Here is a 22,629-nt window from a genome sequence, read left to right on the forward strand (position 1 = left end):
CCTCTGATCATCTTTGTGGCCCTCCTCTGGACTCACTCCAACAGGTCTATGCCCTTCTTATGTTGGGGGCCCCAGAGCTGGACACAGTACTCCAGGTGGGGTCTCACCAGAGGGGAGTAAAGGGGCAGAATTGCCTCCCTCGACCTGCTGGCCATGCTTCTTTAGGGGCAGGATTAAAAATAGATGCCGAAGTAATCCTCATCAGTTCATGAATCAGTGTCCTTTTTATAGCAAAGCAGACTGGGCCTTGCCGTGCTGCTTACTGCTAGAATGTTGCAGTTGGGTTTGTTTTTTGATTTCCCCCCCCCCGGCATAATGGAAATTATAAAAAACAAAAAATCACGCAGGGACTGGTAATTGTGTTGAGATCTGAGCAATTCATTTGCCTTCGTAACCCATGATTGTTTGTATATGCCTTTTGAGCTTTGTAGTACTCTCATATCTTTTTCTCCACCGTTGTTATAATCAGGTGTTAGAAATATGTATCATTTAAAGGCATACATGATTGGGTCTGGCACACAGGTTAGAACATAAAATAGTACTTTGGAGGCAAGAAGCTGGATGTACCATTGGATTTCACAGTTGTTCTTAGGGCCTTTTATCAGGATCATGAGGTGAAGGTTAACAGTTACAATACAAAACATCCTGGTGAGATAGGACAAGATGACTGTAACCATTTGGGAGCAACAGGAAGGCATGTGGAGAATGCCTGTGGGTGCAAGTGTGGAGTAAAGTAAAAGTCTTATCTAAATCCATAGTGATATTCAGTTAACTTCTTAGGCTGACTCAGGAGAGAGCTCTATGCTCTGAGTGAAATTTGAACCATGACAACAAATTTTAGCATTGGTTAGCAGCACTGTAGTAGTTCAGCTGGTAGTGCCAAAGGTAGGGCTCCACAGAAAATGTTTAGGGATTTCTGGGTTTTGAGTGGCCAAGAAATGAAAAATTAGATAGGGGATAGCTCCAGCATTGTATAATTCAGTACTGCTTAAACGTTACTTCTACTGGTCCAAATAGGAAGGAGCTTAGTGTTTCCAAAGATCATGCTGCCAGTCACCAAATAGGGTATGTAAGGTTTAGGTGTGAGAGATCTGCTTTTGTTTCCTCCTGAGGGTTTTACTGCCACAACTGAGTGACTGTTTCCTGCAGACTCATGTCTAGTATTGCTTTGCATTACTACTAATAGCTGATGTAGGCTTCTGAACTGTGGCTGACCTGACTGAAGGTAGAAGTAGATCGCATCCAAGCCACAAGAGTAGACTTAAGTGTCTGGTTTTGGTCTTCTTGAATCAGTTTACACTTATAGATCCAAGATGACAGCTTTGTATGATCAGAGAGGGATGTTGTTACACTTTCTTGTTGCAGACATGGCAGTGATTCGCGTGTGTTTCGTTTGGAGTTTGTCTCGAATCAGGAATTTACTGAAAGTGAGTTTATGAAGTGGAAGGAAGCGGTAAGTTTGCCAGACTTCATTTTCTTCTTAGCAGCCTTCTGCCAAGGATACTTTAAGGGGAAAGTAACCTTATTGCCTCTTGTGTTTAGATGTTCTCTGCTGGGATGCAGCTACCCACACTAGATGAGATAAACAAGAAGGAAGTGTCCATCAAAGAAGCCCTGAACTACAAGTTTAATGACCAGGACATTGAGGAGGTAAACAGTGCATTGTAGTGAGGCAGTGCTTAGAGGTGACGGGAACTGATGGAGTAGAGTATTAGCTGTTACAAAGCAAAATGATCAAGGTGTTTGCTTCCTAAGAAGAAAATGAGACTCAAAATGAAGCTGCATAACTGGATAGAGTAGCTTTGCGATCCCGCTGTTGTTTGGTGCTCACTTCTATTTTATTTCATCCTTTGTGCCCTGTTACCTCCTCTTCAACTTGTGTTGCAGAGCTCTGGACTCCTAACCTGAGTATGGCAACTTAGTTGTCAAGTTCTGAAAAGCTAATAGCATCATGATAGATGCATTTATCACAGTTTCTGCAGTTTAATACTTGCTCAATACTGACCAAATATGATTAGCATCAGATTTTTGTAGGTTGTAAGTGGGGGAAATGGAGCTGTAACTCATTAACGAGTCACAAATTAAAAAAATGCAGCAAAGAAAGAGCATGAATAAAATTCTGTGGCAGTAAGTACATTTCTTAGGTGATATTGATCTGTTGCTTCTAGCATCCAGGTATTGAAATAAACATATTTGCATACTCTTGCTGTTTCCTCTGCATCTTACAGATTGTGAAAGAGAAGGAAAGGTTCAGAAAAGCACCTCCAAATTATGCTATGAAGAAGACTCAGCTGTTAAAGGAGAAGGTGAGAGATGAGATGATGCCTGCAAGCTTAATGCAGTCTTTGATTTTGAAGAACTGGTGCTCATATGGATTTTGGCAGTAGTCAGCAGTAAGCTTGACTTTAACTATGCAGCTAAAAGGTGGATCTCAAGGTTCATTGCTGGGTTCAGAACACTCAGAACCCAGTTAAAGTTATTGCATTCTTTTTCTAAAAGCAAGTGCCAACAATTATAGCTGTCTCTGTTTGTGTCCTTTAAAGAAGAAGGTCTTAAGCTGTTCTGCTTTAGAAACTATTTTTCTTTCTTTTCTCTCTTTTTTTTTTTTTCAGGGTATCCCATAATAACATTGAAAGTTGATTTCCTATACTTTTTAAAATAGGAAAAATAAAAGTTGTGTTAAATTGTCTCTCACTCAAGAGTGACTGAATTGTCACTTTATGGCCAGTAATTTATATTGAAAAGAATACTTTGCTGAAAGATTTACTTGCCACTGAACTGTTTTACATGTAGACCTCTTGGAACGAATAACAGTGCTGAGAAGCCAAAGCTGACAAGTCAAGTAAACAAGCAGTCTTAAGTATCTCTGAAAATAAAGATAGACATAACACGTTTTGTTTGGTTTTATTTGTGCAGTCCTTTTTCAAGACATTCGTGCTTCATATACAGTAAAAGCAAAGAGTTTGTATTAATTTTAGTTCTGCATTCTTTGGCTTAACTGTATTGTTTGGTCATCATTTTACTATGCACGAATACGCGAATTGTTGGTTTTTCACTGCAGAAGAGTGCAATTGCTTTCTGTTGTCACCAGGTGGCATGATAAGCTAGTGTTGTTGGTCTGGTGGTGGTGTAGGGGACTCTTCAACTCCCTGAAACAAGTGGCAACGGAGAGTTGCAGAAGTAATCGTTCTTTTCCTGAGGTGGTAAATAGCTAAATCATCTAACTAATTTGACCCCCTTATTATGGGACTAGTGTTCCTATGTCTTCCTTAGTGTAAGGAGTTTTAAAGGTTTTCAGAGTTCTTCAAAGTAAGAAATCCTGTTTTGCTTTGAGCTGTAAGGAGAGTTTAGCTCTTTGTTGTATTCTTACCATGTCGGGTAGAATATTTGCAACTGGAACAGGGTTAGTCAGCTGATTCATGGATCCGTCCCTCACTTCTCTGACTAGCTCTGTTGTATAGAGTAGTGCCTAATGAGTTACTGTTTGGTTGAAGGCTATGGCTGAGGACTTGGGGGACCAAGATAAGGCCAAACAGATTCAAGATCAGCTTAATGAACTCGAAGAGAGAGCAGAGGCCCTGGATCGTCAACGAACAAAAAACATTTCTGCAATCAGGTGAGAAGCAGATACTGGGAATTTTCTTTCTTAAATAGTATCAATCAAAATATACAGAGAAGAGAAATTAATGCATTAGTGAATTAACTCCAAGATTTTGTATCTTCTTTCCTGTACAACATATTCATGAAATGCATATCATGATGGCTCTATTAGTATTTGTCTATCTTCAGTTCTTTGTATTTGTCATTCAGTGAAAACTGTCAAAAATGTAAACTCTCTTCTGTATATCCCAGGTAGCAGTTGTGTTGCAATAAGAGTAATTTGTAATCGGAATGAAGCTGCAAAAATACTGTCAGGTGTTTTGTTGTGTAAGGATTGATAAATGACAGTCACTTTCTTTTTCTTTCCCCCACCCTCCTTTTTTTTTTTTCCTTTCTGCAGTTACATCAACCAGAGAAATAGAGAGTGGAATATCGTTGAGTCTGAGAAGGCTCTTGTGGTAAATAGTGCTGAATTAATACTTCTGTACCAGTAGAGATGAAATGATGCAAAGGGGGATAATTGCATGGTGAAGTTATTCAATTTTTTTAATGATCTATAAAATCTTTCATATAGGGAAATGACACAGTTTTTAAGCAGATTGCTTTATCCTTTTGATCAACGCAATTATCAGCAGATTACTGACTGTAATAGTGACGGTGCATTTTTGTATGGGAAAGAAGTCAGAAAGGAGACTTCAGATTAAAATGGTGAAGGAAATATTTGATTACCTGCATTGACACTTCTGTTAAGGAAAAGTTAAGCTTGTTAACAAATGGTTAAGGCTTAACTATCCTGTGAGATCTGCACCTATTTTCTGTGTTATATTCAATAAGAATTGTTTTGCCCTGTGAAACATAGGACTATGAGTGTGTCAAAATCTTTCTAATCTGTAATGCTGTTGCTGGTTTTCCTTTGATCTTGGTATTATATATTGCTGATGAGTGCTTGCATGGATGGGGTGCTGTGGGAGGATTTACTAGGGTGCAAGTAGCTAACTCTGCAAAACTATGTGCTTTTCCTTCTTCAGGCTGAAAGTCACAGCATGAAAAACCAACAAATGGACCCCTTTACTAGGCGGCAGTGCAAACCCACAATAGTGTCTAATGTAAGTGTAATACTTAAGTTCAATCAAGGCAATTTACAGAGAAACAGAAACCAATGTAATGCAGAGAGTAGGAAGGAAAATATTCTTTGTATTCATGCCCAACTGTGCCATATGCGATTAACACTCCAGGTGCCAGGGTGAGATACAGTTGAGTGAGATCCTGGTCTCGCTATCCCAAAAGAAGGAAAAAGCAATTTTTATTTTTTTTTTTAATGCAAAGTGTGAAGGACATAAGTGATGTGGGTATGTACATGGAGAAGCAACTGTGGTTTAGACTTCTGTAGTGAGTTCTGTGTAGAATTACTCAGATTTAGCTAGCTCTGGGAAGAAAGTTTGCTTTAGGTGTGAGTTCACTTCTGATTAGCTGAAACTTTCCTGAAAGATCTGTGAAAGGAGAGAGGAGACCAGACATTTTGGGCCTGTGATGGATAAAGTAGTTTAACACAAACTTCTCCTGTGATACTGTGGCAAAAACTGCTACTGCAGTCCCTAGCTATATAAATGATGGATAGCAAGGTGATCAGCTCCTACTTCTGAGCAATCTGGCTTTGTCGAAGCCTGTTCTGGAATAGTATATGGTTCTGGTATCAGTACTTAAAAAAAAACAAAACAAAACCACAACAAAAACAAAAGAAAACCAACAAACAAATCCACAAAAAACCAAAACAAAACCTTCTTGCCTGGTCAGGTTGGTTCTCATCGGTTTCTACAAACAGGCAAGGGAATAGAAAAGGAATTTTATTGCAGGGCTTGAATGAAATAATGACTTCAGAAATAATTCTTGATTAGAAAAGAATCATAACTGAGTAGTTTTATTATGGTAGACAACTATTATGTAAAGAAAATAGTCTTCTAAAGATTTCTTCTCTCTATTAGAGTGTTTCAGCCAGAACTGTAAGCTAAAAGCAAATACATCCGACAGTAGTGTTAAGACTGGTCATGGGAGCAGACCATATCAACAGGAAATGTATTTCTCATTTTCTCAAAGAAAGGCTTTCTGAAAGATAACTTTTAGTTTGTTACTGTCGCATGCATTGCACAGGTATCAGGATGATTTAAATTGTTTCTGAAACCCTGAAGGCTGGGCTTACTGATCTACAGCCTCTTATGGTTTTAGATTTATGGATATGAGCACTGTTTTAACAAAATGGTGTTCTAGTTTTTGCCAATTTAATATAGTGATTTTTTTCTTTTTTTTTTTCTTTCTTTTTCCCCTCTGCAGTCTAGAGATCCTGCTGTCCAAGCTGCCATCCTTGCCCAGCTAAATGCAAAATACGGATCTGGTGTATTACCAGATGCTCCAAAGGATATGAGTAAGGCAAGTTTCCATTTCTGTCTCCATTATGTTCCTTCCGTTTTGCTCTAGAAGCTTGTGACTAATAGATATGCATGCTTCAGTTCTAGAAATAGGTATCTTGTGAACATTTTCATAGAAAAGAAATAGCTTTTTCTTTCCTGGGGAAAGAAAATAAGGTTTCTCTAGCAGTACGAAAGCTAAACTAAGTACGTTTGTGACATAAGTGGGAAAGAAGGCATTTGTATCTCTGTTTATCTGGACAGATAAGGGTTGGAGATTTACCTGTAGTTTTTATTTCAGGGTCAAGGGAAGGATAAAGATGTGAACTCTAAATCAGCCAGTGATCTCTCAGAAGATCTTTTCAAAGTGCATGACTTTGATGTAAAGATTGATCTTCAGGTTCCCAGTTCAGGTAGGTGTTCCAGCTGAGTTCGGGGATGTGATTGTCCTACTTGTTATGGTAGAGGTCACTTCTTCCAGAGTAGTTTTTTCAAAATTATTGGTGGGCTTTTGAAAATGGGAGCAAGGATTCCGTGTTTGTAATTTTGGCAAGTATCTTGAACTGAGGAGGAGGAGATGTGTGCTAGTGACATCCATTGAGAAAACAGGAACAACTGTATTGTGTTAGACTGAAAGTCCGTATATCCCCGTATCCTTGCTCCAAATGCCTGGGGAGAAAAGGAGGTAATGAGTGTTTTCTGATGTACTCTTCCAGTATACAATATCTGACTTGTATAATCTTTGTGGAACAGACGAGTCTTGTATTTAATAAGCCTTGATAATCTACCTTTATACTTACTTCATTAATTTGTCTAATCACTTTTGAGGACAGATAAGCTTTGGGTGTCTGTGTTGTCCTGTTCCATAATCTGTGTATGTGTGATGTGGATGAAGTGTGTTGGTTTTTTTTTTTTTTATATTTTGAACCTTCTGCTTTACCAAGTTGCTGTTCCCTAACTTTGGTATGGCAGATGGTATTGAAGCAAAATTAATAGGGGAATCAAAACACTAGGCAGGGAGTGAAGGTATACTTATAGACACAAACTTGCTGACCCTTCCTCTTTGTGATCTTGACTTGGAGAGCCTGAGATGTGTGGCAAAGACAGTTTAGTCTTATAGAATCATCTAGGTTGGAAAAGACCTGTAAGATCTTGGAATCCAACCATTAACCTAACACTACCAAGTTCCACCACTAAACCGTGTCCCGAAGTGCTATGTCTACACATCTTTTAAATGCCTCCAATGGTGACTCAACCACTTCTCTGGGCAGCCTGTTGCAATATTTGACAGCTCTTTTGGTGAAGAAATTTTTCCTAATAGCCAATCTAAACATCCCCCCACCCCCCACCGCCCTGGTGCAACTTGAGGCCATTTCCTCTTGTCTTATTGAGCTGTTTTCCAGTGGAGGGAAAGCATGGGAGTATACCAGTGCAATTTGACTCATGAGGCTTATTTTTTTTTCTTGCATTACTGGAAGCATTAGAGCTGAAGTTTTTTGGAGGACAACAATTTAGGAAGGTACTGTAAGAATACACAAAGGCTTAAAACCTTGTCAAGAAGGGAAAGTAGGAGAAGCTGTCTTTCCAAACCTCAAACCAGGACATAGGTCAAGATTGGAACTCTGGACATAACACTACAGAATGAGGAAGGATGCCAAGAATAGGACACTTCCTGAAGCAGCCAGTGAGAGTTACAAACTTCAGAGAGTTAGCAAGCAGATAAGAGTTAGGCACTAAAGGACACTGAAAACCAGGAAGGGAACTGAAAAGAGAAGGATGAGAGAGACACAATATAGGTAGAGGTTTAAGTATGGCTGTTTCGCTTTTTTACCTCAGACAGAACACTATTTTGGCATCTTGCTTTGGGCTTCTTTCTCAACTGAAGAACCTGGGGATTGGTTAAATATGAATTGTAGACATGGATAGGAAGTTTGACTTCTGTGCACTTATTATATGTCTCTTTCTGCATGCTATTCTCATGGGATAATGATATATCGAAGGTCCCAGAACTGAGCCTGAAGGCTCTGTTTGTATTGTGATTTCAGTGTGCTATAGAAATTAAAGTATACTTATTGGCAGAAAGCTGGATTAACAGACAAAATCAAAATTGCACATGCTTTATCTATGAAGATAAGCTACCAGATACTGCCTGTATTATTAACTGAAGTTCTAACCTGATGTATACTAGAGAAGCCAAACGTGATTTTGTGGTGTTGTCAGCAAAAGCAACAAGTAAAAAATCTGTAGATTTCATATATTTCAGTCCTCACACTTTTCTTATCCCCAACAGAATCTAAGGCACTGGCCATCACCTCCAAGGCTCCACCAGCAAAAGATGGTGCCCCTCGGCGATCATTGAACTTGGAGGACTACAAAAAGAGGCGGGGGCTTATTTGAGCATGCCCACTCTGCTGCTTCTGATCCTGCATGCTCCATGGCGATGTCCTACCTTTTCTTCCTCCCTTTTCAGTTCTCCCTCCTGGGTTGGAGCAGCAACGGAGCTGGGAAGAGACTCTTTAAAACTGCCAGTCATCTGTAACATAAACCATTCAACTATTTACTGTATAGACCTCCCTTCTTGCCCTTTCCTCCTGCCCCCCTCACAAATGTGGATCTGTGCTATTTGGGGTTTTCCCATTTCTTTTAGTTTGAGTTTTGTTTTCATTTTGTTGATGCAGCTCGTTGGTCCACTCTGTGTTCAGTATTAGCCTGAGGTCTGGATTTCCATAGGAATCTCTTGGTGATCGCAGAATCAGCACTTGGTGATCTCCCCTTACATACCACCACAGGCACGGTGAATAAACATTGGCGCAAGACCTTTGTGGCTGGAAGGTCATCTGCACTTTCTTCCTCCTCTTCTTCCTCCTTCATCCTAGCTTTGGAGAAGGGAATCTTCAAAAACTGGCTTAGGTTCAAAGTGTAAATTTTTTTGGGAGGGTTGTGTGACTTTTTTTCAGGTGTTTTTTATCATTTTTAAGCTGCAGTACTATTTGTATCTGTCTGTCACAGTTCTTTACGGCTGTTTTGAATTTCTACCAGCTGTACTTGAGCATCTGAAATTGCAAGAAAGAAACTCATTAAATGTGATTCTTCTTACTAAAACGGCTTGGCTTGATATAGCTGTTTAATTTCATGTTCCCTTTTTTACTTACCTGATGAGAGAGAGGTACACAGCTCTTGATGTTGGACTTGTCATCTATAGCGCATCCGGAGTCTCCAGCTGTAACTGAGTGGAGTAGCTTTTTCTGGGATGGCCCTTGGGTGTTCATCGGTTGGGCTTTAATTTCTTCTCCAAACCTCCAGTATTATATATTTGTTAAGTCATCGTGTCTTCACTGGGCTCCAGCTCACTTTGTTTCTTGCTTTGCGAACTGTTTAAACGGGGCTTCTATAAACAAACAAAAAAATTAAAAAAATAAAAAAGAAAAGATCACATTGTGTGGAAGGGGAAGGACACAGTAAGGACATAGTAGAAAGGTCGATGGGTAATGTATCAGAGGTAGCTAATGCACACTTTTCATATATAAACTGGTACAAGTGGAGTGCAACACTAGCACAAGAATTGTATGGCTTTATGGAATGTTTGACTGGATACAAGATGACAGCTGAATTATCACTCAGGTGTAAAAAAAAAAAAATCAAAGTGTAAATATAAGTGACATTTAACAAAGAACTTTTCCAAACAAGTTGCAACTGAATATATGGAGCTAAGAACTAAATTAAAAGATAATTAGAAGTCTAAAAGGTTAGAGGCCCTCGTTCAGGTAAGCGTGCAAGCACGTGTTTATTCCTACTCAGGCCAGTACGTACATAGTAACTTAAGCACTGAACTGGATAGGAATGGTTCTGGGGGACCCTGAAGAGGGAAAATGCTGATGCTCTTCTTGTGGCAGAGCATTACTGTTTTTCTGAAATCATGCACTGGTTATGTTTAAACCCGTGTTTGATACTTTCTTGTTGGATTCTTAATGAAACTTTAATCTAGTTCTTATTTAACTTTCTCTTCCTTTTTTAACAGTAGCTTTAAAGAAACATCACGTAATTGTGTGCAGATTGATATTATGAATTGTGTATAAAAAGAAAATCAACCTATGAAGTAGCTCTTTCCCACCATGTAAACAAATAATTAGAAATTCTTCAATACTTATTTACTGAATAGTCCATAGTTCTGGGACACGTGGGTTATTCTGTAAATATGTTATCATAGATTGCTTTATTTGATGGCCTATTTTAGCAGCTTCTCTGGAGTTGTAGTAGGCTCTTACATATATGTACTTTTAACTTTTTAAAGAGAGTGGATTTATGGAATCTACCATGATAACTTCATAGGAGACATTGTGATTCACTGTGTAGATATGCATTTGATATGATTTTGGTTTGTTCAACAGCTTCAATGATGTTACAGATTTGTAATTAAAAATCTAAACTTATTTTGCAATAGCCAGTTTTCAAAGTAATCACTCTCCAATGCTTTGCAGAAATAATTGCCAAATTAAGCGATTTAGGAAATGATTTTTCCTCAGAAATGCCTCAGAGCTCTGAGGTGCAGTGACAAGTGGTCTCTAAAGGTAAAGTTAACTCAAATTCAATATTTTTAATATACTTGCCCTTGGTGTATTGGTTTTAGGTAACTTCTACATTTGGTAACACAAGAATAGTCTGTGCTACAGCCACAATGTCAGTGAGACCCGTACAATGTTGCAAGTGACTTTTGGTGGAGATAACTGAAACAGAGGAGATGCAGTGAGTTTAGAATGCAGATCTGAGAGATGGACTACGTCCTAGTTATCTGCAGCTGTGAAACTGCCACTTACCCTCTCAAAGTCTCTGGATTCTGCTGAAAAACTGTTTTTGAGAGGCAAGTCAGTAAATTATCATGCAGACCTCTTATATTGAGAAAAATACATCAAGAAAGTACTCTTGAATAGTTACAGAACTGTGTATGAAAGCTGTAATCTTTTTTCCTTTAAGTGCATGTAAAGGTGAGTGACTACACCTCCCACTCCTATGAGAGGGAGAGATTTGTTTGCTTTGTTTCATTGGTGTCCTAGCATAGTTCATCACAATTGTACAGACTTCTATAAATAAACTTGGTTTGTTGGTTTAATAAGGTTGATTGTTTATCCCTTGATCTGAGATGCTAAAGGTTTCCTGTCTGGAATTTGTGGTGTGGTTTTTTTTTTTTTTTCTTTTTTCCCCCAGAAACTAACACTTCATTTATCAGTCTGGAGTATTTTATTTAAAATACTAATCCTGTAAAAGAATTCATGAAAGGTAAGCCCCCTCTTTTGCAAGAGCAGCTGTTGACTACTGGATCGCTCTCTTAACAACTGGAGTTGCTCCTTATCACTAGCATCAAATGAAGCCTCTTGAAGCTCACTTCACTTGTACCTCTGCTGCATCTCACGAAAAACACAGACTTTGCTCGTCTTGCAGAAATTCAGGCTGCTTTGGTAATCAAAGATGCTAAAGCATATAGCTGAACTTAGAGAAGCTACTGAATGAGATGAAGCAAGACTGTTTTCAGGGATTGCTTGGTGGGAGGAAGAAAATAATTTGAAACAAGGCGAATTCTGCCAAGATGTAAGGAAAAACTTTTTCACCCGTAGGACAGTCAGAGAGTGGACTAGGTTGCCCAAAGAGATTGTTCTGTCTCTATTTTTGAAGTTTTCAAGAGAAGGCTGCACTATGCCATGAGAAACATGATCAAACCTTGTAGTTTACCCAGCTTTGAGCAGGAGGGTGAACCAGAGACCTCCCTAAGCTTCCCTCTGACCTGAATTATCCTATGAGTCTATAAGTAATTTCATGTTGCTTTCTCCAGTTTTGTCTGCATTCCTTGCGTGTACTGCTCCCTCTCCATCCCCCTTCCTACATGCAGCACACAGAATTTGTCTCAGACATGGTGGCTTACCATGACCAGTGCGCCATTTCCCAATGCACACATCTTTCTGAGTCTGGCTGAGTGTGTGCAGCTGCAGAGTTCATGCCGTCTGTGAAACCAAATTGTCTCTATAGAGATTTATCACTGAGCAGGCTGGAAGACTCAGCCTGTTACACTGGAGAGCAAAGAGCTGTAACAGATCTGTTTAGCAAAGTGATCCTTTGCATCCACTTTGAACAACAAAATACATTTTGAGTTTTCCACCTCTTTATGAGCTTTCTTTAAAGGCATGTGCTTTTCAGTTGCTGTGTGAAGTCACAGATTTTCAAGGAATCTTTAGGACAAAGAGTCTTGAGGATGGGTTGACAGTTTTTAACTGGCTGTGGGAAGGATAGTCAACTAAAGGAAAAAATGTGCCTTAAAGGAGGAATGAACTAGCTGTGAAGAAAGTGCTTTGCAGCTAGTTCATTCCTAGCAGAACATGGAAGCAGAAGAAGGTGAGAATTGAAAAAGAGGAGTCAGCACAAAGGCTTCACTGCTTATACATACTGGGGAATAAAAAGGCACTTGGATGCCATCTGAAATTTGGGATTTGGCATCGTTGTTTTTCTCCCCACATCTTAAACTAGAAGATAGTTAAGCTTGTCCAGACCACTTTAAGCTTTGAATTTTGAGGTTCTTAATTAAGAGGAAAAAAGTACTGTAAATTTGATACTTAAACTACGAATACATGCGCAGTCATACTACCTTCAGCACAGTAACTTAGTATTTCAGAGGGAGATGCTTAAGTAGCCAAATAAATGGGTGAATTTTCTTTTTTTGTTTTTAGCTGGAATGGTTAGGCACTCACTGGTGGTTCTACCTTACCACCAGCATCAACTGCTTGAGATTTTAGCCCCCCCCCTCATTCTCAGCATCTGAAAGAATATCATATGAGCAATTTCTTTAGTCTTACACAATGAGGAGTTATCTGCATCCAAAAAAAAAAAAAAACCAAAACAAAAAAACCCAAACAGAATCCCCAAACTTTATTTTCTGCTTTGTCAGTTGGACTATGGGGGTGGTAAACATGAAGACAGTTGTGGTGGTAACAAAGATGTTACCAGAAACTTTTCCAGCTGTTTGGAAAACCAGCCATTAGATACTCCCTTGGGGTTCTTTATGTCTTGACATCTATCTAGATGTTAAGGCTCCTGTGGCCCAAGTGTATCAGGCCATAACAAGTAGGTGTTTCTCATATGCCAGCCTTTGGACATTTGACTGTTTTTCTTTAGCCTTTCTTCTGAGAAGAAGCAGTATCCAGCTAAGAGTATGAGCATTAAAGGTGGTAAATTAAAGTAGGAGCTTCCCTGGAATAACTAATCTATTGCAATTACCTATGAATAACAGAAGGTAGGGTGAGTGTTGATAGTACTTATGATGGTGTATTTGGCATTTTGTGTTAGACCACATGTAGAATACTGTGTCCAGTTTTTGGGTTCCTGGTTTGAGGTAAAACAGAACCAACTTTCTGTTTAGTAATTTTACTTCTTAGCTAGGCCTCTTCTAACTCTCTGAAATTAACAGCATGTCATGTTGAAAACGGTTCGTTCTCAGAGTGATAAGACCAATGTTTACAGATTGTGCCAAGGAATGGTATGCTGAGAGGTTCTTGCTTGTACTTATTGCTATAACAACCAAGGTCAACTAATTTCATTATTTGCCCCATTGGAGGGTTGGAAGTGGAAAAGCATAGAGGGGTCCCACCTGCAGGGAGGAGCAGACAGGACAGGTGACCCAAAATTGACCAATATTCCATGCCATCTGCCCCATGCTCAGTATAAAAGCTGAGGGATCAAAGGGTCAACTCTCTTTCTTCAGTGGCCGATGTTTAAGGAGGACCCTGCCTGTTCATCTGCCTTTGATCCCGATCCATGGGTTCCTGACTCCATCTGTGGAATCCAGTTCCCACCCGTCGCTGAGTCCAGTCTGGGACTTCCCCAGTGCCTGCCAGTGACATCATCCTGGGAGCTTAATACAGTTTTGTATACTCTGTATCTATTTCATTATTTTCTTTTTTATTTTATTATTAATATTTCATTAAAGTAGTTAAGTTTCTTCTAAACTCATAAATCTCTTTATCTCTCCTCCTCCTCTCCATGTAGGAGAGGCTGGGGGGGAGCATCTGTCGCTGGCCATTGGCCAATTTGGCCAAAACCATGACACCAGTTCAAGGAAGATTTCAACCACCTGGAGCAAGTTTAGTGGAGGGCCACCAAGATGGTCAGGGCTCAGGCTTGCTCAACTGGAAAAAATTAATGAGGTAGCACTGTAATACCACATTACTGTAGTTAAGAACAGGCCATAAGCTTAGTACTGAGTCTGCAAGGTCTCTGGACTGAGGCTCATCAGGATTCCCTTTCTGGACTTTTCTTGACCTGCCTGTAGCTTTGTTTTACTTAGTTTTGCTGTAATAATGATTTCTCTAACTGGCCAGGTGTCCGTGATTAATTTGTTTTACTTCTGTTTACCTTTGTGTGGTACAACCGTAGTTTTATATATGTAAGCGTAATAAGCAGTTATGTTATGTAGAATGAGACATTTGTGACTGAAACAATGATGTGGTGGAGAGAAATGCAGGTGTGGTATGATAGCAGAGACCTTTAGAAGTAGAAACAAAGGGTATAACATAGAGAAGTATAGATGGGGCACATGTATGGGACTGGAGACACTATAGACATATATTGGTGAGTGGTTACTCACCAGCGGTCAAGTATGTGTTTGTTGTTTGGGTTTTTTGTTTGGTTTTTTATTATTTTATTTGTGGTTAGCTTTTTGTTTTTTGTTTTTAAAAGGCAGAAGGAGAACTGGACAAAACTGTTTAAGGAGTAACAGAACAAAGAAATCATATCTAATGTATGTGAAGGGCACCATATATCATAAATTTGGATGTAGCATGGAACTGTAGACCAATGAGGAAAGAGAAAGGTGTAAAAGCACGTTAGGAAACATAGAGAATCCCAAGTGGATCATAGAGCGGGGAGGAAGAAAGCAGCAGCATGTTCCTCCCAACAAAGGACTCCAGGTGCTGACGGCTTCACATTATCCTTTCCAGCAGTCTGGAGCTATTGACTTTCAGACCCAGAGGACCAACAGAAGTGTGAAAATAATCCCTACAAAAGGGACAAATTGTGTGTTACAATTTTAACTGTATTACTGCGACTACTTCTGCAGAAAAGTACTCTAACTGCATTGTTATTCTTTCTTTTTATGTAATAATTATATCTAGGCTAACAGCAGTCCTTGAATTTGGATAAGATTTACATATGCTAACAATAAATTTTTAGCTTTACTTATATATGTGTTATGCTTCCTCTTTGCCCATAAACGAGATCTTCAGTGTAATAGAAAAGGCAACTTCAGGCAGAGTTAATAGCAGCCTTCCAGTAAATGGGGAGAAGCTGTCAGGAAAGTAGTCTGCTTTTTGCAGTTGTGTGTGGTGGGAGGATGAGAGATGATGGCATAATTTGAAACTAGAGGTTCTGATTAAAGGTAACAAAACCCCTCTGTGAGGATAATGAACCAGTGGAAGAGGCTGCCCAGAGAGGTTGTGCAGCTTATCCTTGGGGTGTTTTCAAGTAGATAAAGCACTGAGCAAAGTGGCCTTGGAGCTGACCCTGATGGGTGCAGGACTTTAATATTAGGGAGCTCCTGAGGTCCCTTTCAATCTAAATTATACTATGACCCTATTTACAGTAAATTCTAAGTGAAACCCAGGTTTACTTCGCTGTAAATTATCTGCGCAATAGTCAAGCTGTTTTTAAGACAACTAACAGGAGTTACCAAGGTTGCCAAACACGGCGCTTAGCTATTTGCAAATGAGGATTATAGGCTATTGATTTAGTTATGGTCTGGCTTCTCTAAGTAAACAGTTGTCCTGGGCTGAACATCACAGGACTAACTTCTCTTCTAATGCTGGGGAAAAGCGCGCTTTTGGAAGACACTAGTGTCTGAATTTGTGAAAATATTTACTTTATAGCCACCTAGACTATGTGGGATTCAAGGTCTTGGTGTTTTTGAGCCTTGTCAGGTGTGGCGATGAGAAGAAGCGAGGCCTGGGCACTTGACCCAGGCTGGCCAACAGGATTATTTCATACCATGAACGACACATTCAGTATAAATTAGAAAGTTTGCTGTGTAGTCTCTTTCTCCCTTGATGGCGGCAATCCAGAGAACTTCTTGTCCCAGCGCCGGACCCCTGAGGCCTTCCCTTCCTCCTGAAGCTGTTGTGCTCACAGTATCCGACATTCGTTGTCCACTGCTGGGAGTGCACAGCTTCCTGCTGATAGAATTTGCTGAGTATAATTCTTGTATATCTTATATTGGTATCAGGATCAATATTGGTTATTATTATTGTTAATTATTTGCCCTTATCCTATTAAATTTATTTATATTTCAACCCTCGCGTTTCCTTGTTTTCCCTGATTCCTCTTCCCAGCTGGGGAGGGGTCAGCGGGTGATAGAATAACTGTCTAAACAACAATAAATTGTTATGGGTTTTCTCAAACTGTAACAACAGTCCAAGTATAGGTTTCTTAATTTATATCTTTTAATTGAATGGAAAAACGTCAAGAGCAGTTCTGCTACCGTAGCCCACTGCTGGGGAGACAGGGACTCTCTCCTCCTTGGGAAGGATCTGGAATTTCACAACTGGCTCTTTCCAAATTCTCAGCATCCTGCATTCCAGTAGTCTGTGGGTGATAAAATGTATTTTTTGTAGAGCAAATAATTAATCTGTGATTAGGTTGGGTAGAACATACGTAGGGGAGAATGTGTTCTTTATCATTAACATTGCACTTGGTCTTCAGCATTGAAACATGAGAAGAATTATTTGAAATGGAAAAGGACTGTTTTCTTTTTAGAAGTGCTAGCACTTTGTGTCAAAAAGTGAGTGAGCTGAATGCTTTCAGAGACATAATACTCTTATGCAGTATGAAGTGAGGCAGTATAATTTCCTTCCTTAAAGAGTAATAGCTTTGGGGGTGCTCTTTGTGTGTTGTTGTGGTTTTTTTTTCTTTTCTCCATATTAAGCTTAAAAAAAGGAAGTTGATTGACTTTCCTTATGGTTTTTTGACCCTGACAGTGGCTGATGTCTTTCTAATTCCTGAAAGCTAGATGCAGACTCTCTGCTCTGCTAAAATTCTGAGCTTCTGTCTTTCCACGCATTTGTAATCCCGTGACAACAGAAGAAACACTGAGCCCTAAAGGGGGTGGGAAGGAGCGGTCACAGTCTGGAAAATACTGAGAACCTCTGGTCCTTTAGGATGAATACTATGCAAACTTCAAGATATAATCTATGCTGTTTTCCGATAGCTAGCCTTCCACCTATGCCAAATGTGGCACCTCTTTTGAGTCAACCATGTTGTTTTCACCCATGTTGTAGAAAACCATTATGTAGTAAGTAATTTTCTGAAATTATTTTTGAGGAATGTTAAAGGTTTTTGAAATAAGTTAATTGGGAAATTGGTGGTTACTCATACAAATGCTTGCAAGAAATATCCCTGACTTAATTGCATGTGCATAAATTATCATGGATCCTGCACAAGTTTGGTTTTAGTGAATGTATAAAATTTTGCTATATGAGAGCTATGTTTTTGAGTACTGTTCTGGAGAAATTACAGTAGGTCAGTGCAGAAAACCCATGACTACAAGAAAGGAGAAAGGGAAGAAAGCCATTGGGGAAGAAAAAACTTGATGGAAGTCTCAGGTTTGTGTCCTAAATCTCATGTTAATTGTCAAGTAAAAATATTACATTTCCTCAGTCTTCCTGGGGCAGGTTTTTGGTTTGTTAGTAAACCTCTGTCAGCTTGTTCTGCAGAACGTACAAGGGTGGATAGGGTAATAAATTATACTGCAGATGAGTAACTTTGTCAAGTTGTTAAAGGCCGTTTTAGACGAGATTCGTAAATACAGCTTAATGCTAAACGACATACATGGAAGCAAAGAATACAGGTTATATTCTGGCATGGGTTTATATACGTACAATGACCACAATACATCAAGTCTCTGGGCAGTCTGGATTTGTGACTCAGTGGGTTGGAGGAGGGGACAGTACTGATTAGGAGCTGGGAGTGATCTGCCTTTGTAAACAGCATGAACAAGACCACTATGCCTTGTTTCACTGCACCTGCTTCAGGAAAGAAATTCAAAAGATCTTCACTCAAGAGCTGTGAAATGTGCCACTAAATCTAACCGATAAAATTTTATCTGAAACCCGTGATGACTGTGACTTTGTGCTTTATGAAAGGACCATTCTTCAACCATTTGTTTGCTCTCTTCTGTGACTATAGACAAAGGCGCAGTGGCCAGATACCCCACATGGGGCACAGGATTATTTGCCTTGAGGGCAACTGTGTAAATGGTGGCTGCTTCATCCCTTCTCTGTAATTCTTGCTGGTGGCACGTCTGACAGCAGGTAACTTGCTTCCGTTATTTTTCGAGGTGAGATTGCTGTGTAAAAGCATCAGCCCCTAAAACCAGATGTGTGGCTATCAGTTTTTAGGCCTTTTACTGGAAGCGGTGGTGGAGGAGTACAAGCTGATGTGAGGAAGCAGTCTGAACGCCAGTCACCCCGCAGCTGACATGTGGATGCTTTCTGAGGTGGCAGTTCTAGTACACTCTCTGCTGCTTACCTATCCCAGGTATTTGTCATCTTATTCAAGCGACAACTGACTCTGACTCTTTTTTTTTTTTTTTTCAATGAGTGGTGATATGACAATTAGAATAAAATCCCAAATATGCTTTAGAAGGTTATTATAAAAAATTGTATCTTCTCCCAAGAGTGGCCCTAATGCAATGGTTTTTCTGGCTGCAGGTGGCACAAACGCATGCTCAAGAATTGGTTTTAATATTGTAGGCTTCCTCGATTTGGGGAAAAACCCCAGATCTATGTGACTAGAAAAGCAGATCACATACAACATATAAACTAAAAAGGAAAAAGTCATGGTTTTGTTTCATACTTTTCTCTTGAAGACTTACTACTCATGAATAACTGAGTAGCTATTCTTTGTGTAATAAAGTACTTCCCCTTGGAAGTACCATAACCGACTATGGAGGCACGTTGTTTTTCCACTATTAAGGTAAATTTGAAGATTTGAATAAATGCTGTCTTCATCTGAAAAAGACTAGGTGAATTTCAAATACAAAGCAGTCATTTTCAATTTTGAATCAGGATTAGTTGATTATTAGTTAAGTTTTATTTCCATTGCAAACTTCCACAATATTTTCTCAAATGTTCAAAGACAGGAAGCTGAAGATAGAAAAGTACAATGGCAAAATCTGAAATTAAAATTAAGTGGAGAACAATTTTAAAATTTTGTAGAATTACTTTTTAGGTCTGCTCCTAGTAGAAGGATCTGTTGTGAAGAGTTCAGTGATTTAGCTTAGCAGGCAAAGTCTGGGAGCGGGAATGAATTCTTCTAACAGCATGGGATGTACGGTCTTTAACAAAACCTTCCACCTTAAATTAAAGACTTCCACCTAAAATAAAAGACTGTGGGAGACAGTGGGAACTGGATAGAGTCCTCATGAAGAATGTCACAGGTGACCTGAATTGCAAAGTCACGGGGCAGGACTGTTCCTGTGGTGATTATTTTGTGTTACTTACTGAAACCTAAGACTGAGGTCTTTTGTAGACTGCCACACACTGAAGTTTTGAATGCTGGGCAGAGGCAGCCTGGGTAATTCCTCTGCATAATGGGATCCACTGTAATCCACTGTAAAGTGAGTCATCACTCATGACAAGTCCATTGATGCCTGGTTACAAACCATAAATTATGACTATAAAATTAGAGAGCATTTACATTCTGATGGCTGCTTGTTGCCTGTTTGTTTTTCTGTGTTCCTGCTCATTAACTTTCACCTTGAAATAAATTCTTCATTTTATCATACCTTGCATATTTATATGATATATTAGTTCCCTCTGCAGTCCCTTTTCAAAGGGAACAATGATGCTAAATTACCCTTGGAGGTAGAAACCAAGTCCCATTCATTCATAAAAGATTTTAAGATATCCCACTTATTGGGCTGTCTTTACACATGTTAGGTCTCAGTTAACACTGTTCCTCAAAGCACCTGGGTATTTTTGGCCTGACTTCTTGATGATGATAGCAGATGACCACCGCAGAGCAACAGATGTTTTTTTCAGATGTTAAAATGGGGTCAGACTGAAGCAGGAGTTTATCAGGAATGTAACTAGATATCAAATGTGACCTGAACCTCAACTTTGAATGGAGAGGCTAGCTGAGGGGCTGAGTGGGCTGTCAGAGGACAGAGCGAGTGGTCCGTGCTGCATTAAAACATTTTTAACTCTCTGGCTGAGTAAGGGCTTTCTCAAACACCAAAGATGAAGTGGGGTCTAAGCCCTACTGCTCTGTGCTTTGGCGAGGAAGAAGGCACAACAGTGTTGTTCCTTGAACAACCTTTCCAACTGTCCCTTCATCCTGCATCCTTGCCCCTCTGCAATGGGGGACCAGGGGGCTCAGAGAAAGCAAGGTCTGCGCTACTGGGACGGCGTGAGGGGATCTAGTGATGCTGGGGCTGTGGTGCTTGGGGAGCAAGGAGAATGAAAAGTAGTGCCTCAAAGGCTGACCCATACAAACCTGGGAACTGTTCTTCTGAAGGCGGCCCTGGATTCACCTGCTCCACCGGTGGTTCTGTGACTTGTTTTCCCAGAGTCCCCTGAGCTCAGGAGAGGGAGGAGGAAATGTTGCTACTGAGCATGCTGCACAGCTCCCACAGCTCAGCGGTGGCTCGTAAGCAGCCTTCTCCAAATGCCTTCACCGGCTTTTTGGCACAAGTTTGTAATAACACAGATGTACTTCATTAGGTTCTGGAAAAAATGTGCCTGGAGTTTACTATTGCCTTTGGTTTCTTTATAAAACAATATAAATATATATATATATTTCTACTTTTAACTTATTACTGGCTGATAATTAATCCTGGGAAAAGACCAACATGGTATTGTAGAAAGTCATTCAGTATTAAAAAGAACTGATTTGTCAAGATCAGGGAAGCAACGCACCGTTCAGCCATGGCAGGGAGCTATGGTAACCATCCGCTTGGGCAAGCACATTCAAAAACATCACCTTGAGGAGCACACAGGGTTGTGTTTTAATCTCTCTTAAAAAAAAATAAAAATAAAATAAATGGCTACAGCATACACATCATCCAGGAAATCAACCATATCAGGAAACTATAGGTTCTTCAATAAAGCAATTCATGTAAAATTGATGCAAGCATCTTACTTGGTACTCACGTCTATAAACAGATGACAATTTGAAGGCTCAGCATTTAGAAAATCTGGTGACTGTATTCCAGAAGTCCGGTGGCTGAAATTAGACTGTTCAAAAAATTTGAGACAAAGTCTATTGGAGTAGCTATTAGTGAGGAGAAACAGACACACACAAAACCAAAATCCAGGGAGGAGTAATTTTTTTGAAAGTGGACTGAGTCACATGATTTGACCAGTCTCCTTTTAATGGATTAGCACTCAGGCTATTGTTACAATTCCAGGCGCTTTTTTAACTCTAACATTGAGCAAGGATAGCAAAAGGTGACTTTTTGGAGGGATTTCTCTTGGTGTGAGAGGACTAAGACTGCAGTCTCTGGATGTGAGTGAAATTGGTTTGCTTGCTTGGTTGTGGAAGGAGCTGGTGGCTGGCTTGCTGAATGGGTCAAGATGGTGCTCCAGCTTACACATGATAAAATGTTTACGTGTTCTTTTTGTCTTGTATGTCTTGATCCCAGGACTTTACCTTCAGACATGAACAAAGCTAAGACAGAATGTAATTTAATCAAATAGGTGCTTCTTGCAACCTCTAGAAAAAAGAGGAGAAGAACTTATTTGCAATGGTAGAACACTTAAGGTGAAATTTCTTGTTCTAGGCAATAGCAGATCGTGAGGCTACAGAGCTAACTCGCATCAGATGGGAACACTGCATTCGGTTTTCACAAATTAAACACTGAGACTCCTGAAGCTGATAATCCAGCCAGCAGGACAGGAGTTTTGCAGAATAGTCTCTTTTTGGACTTTAAATTGATTTGGTATTCATTTAAAACAGCAGAAAGCTTGTGAAGATCTCTCTGAAAAAGTGAAGATTTTCAAGCCACATTAAGCTTTACTTTCTTACTCATCTGACCAGACTGTAAGAGATTGATTTATTTCTTTTCTATCAAGGGACTGAAAGTTTCACAGTAAAATTGTGTGGTGGGAGAGAAATATACTAGGTTTTCTAACATCTTTCTAACAGGAAGGAAATCCTGCAAATCTGTCAAGTGGAGAAATAAAGATGCTGGGTGGGGAAGGGCTCCCCCAAGAAGGCAGTTAGACTGTCAGAAGTTTTGCCAGGGAATACGCCATCACTTCTTTAGAGGGAGAAGCAGCATTCCTCTTCTACGTGGGGAATGGCTGCCATCAGAGCTGCCCTGCTGAGTCTAATCAAAAAGACTCGCTGCTAAAAATCTTGATTTTTTTTTCTTTTTTGTTTTCTCAAGCAATGAATAGGTGAAGAGGAACTAAGGAAAACGTGATACTGGGGGAACCGGATGTTCAAGTACTTTTTAGTTTGGGTAGAACAGGTGTGTTTGTGGTGAGCAGATGTCAGTGATACTTTTCAAAGCCTCTACTTCTTATTTGGAATGAGAGCAATATGCCTTCATTTTCAAGGCTCTCTGCATTTTATCCGCAACCTACTAATTATCTTT

General features: G+C 39.7%; 1 protein-coding gene across 1 annotated transcript in view; it reads left to right on the forward strand.

Moving 5' to 3' along the window:
- Positions 1-11,112, forward strand: part of RTF1 (RTF1 homolog, Paf1/RNA polymerase II complex component) — a 33,692-nt gene extending 22,580 nt beyond the window's left edge. Inside the window, exons 10-18 of the mRNA XM_074584596.1 lie at positions 1,366-1,453; positions 1,543-1,650; positions 2,229-2,306; positions 3,495-3,616; positions 4,001-4,058; positions 4,629-4,706; positions 5,929-6,024; positions 6,304-6,415; positions 8,293-11,112. Coding sequence (XP_074440697.1) covers positions 1,366-1,453; positions 1,543-1,650; positions 2,229-2,306; positions 3,495-3,616; positions 4,001-4,058; positions 4,629-4,706; positions 5,929-6,024; positions 6,304-6,415; positions 8,293-8,399 — 847 coding nt within the window. The 3' untranslated portion in view covers positions 8,400-11,112. The remainder of the gene's footprint in view (positions 1-1,365; positions 1,454-1,542; positions 1,651-2,228; positions 2,307-3,494; positions 3,617-4,000; positions 4,059-4,628; positions 4,707-5,928; positions 6,025-6,303; positions 6,416-8,292) is intronic.
- Positions 11,113-22,629: the final 11,517 nt, after the last annotated feature.

This window comes from Larus michahellis, chromosome 4, assembly GCF_964199755.1.
Source record: "Larus michahellis chromosome 4, bLarMic1.1, whole genome shotgun sequence".
Lineage (NCBI taxonomy): Eukaryota > Metazoa > Chordata > Aves > Charadriiformes > Laridae > Larus > Larus michahellis.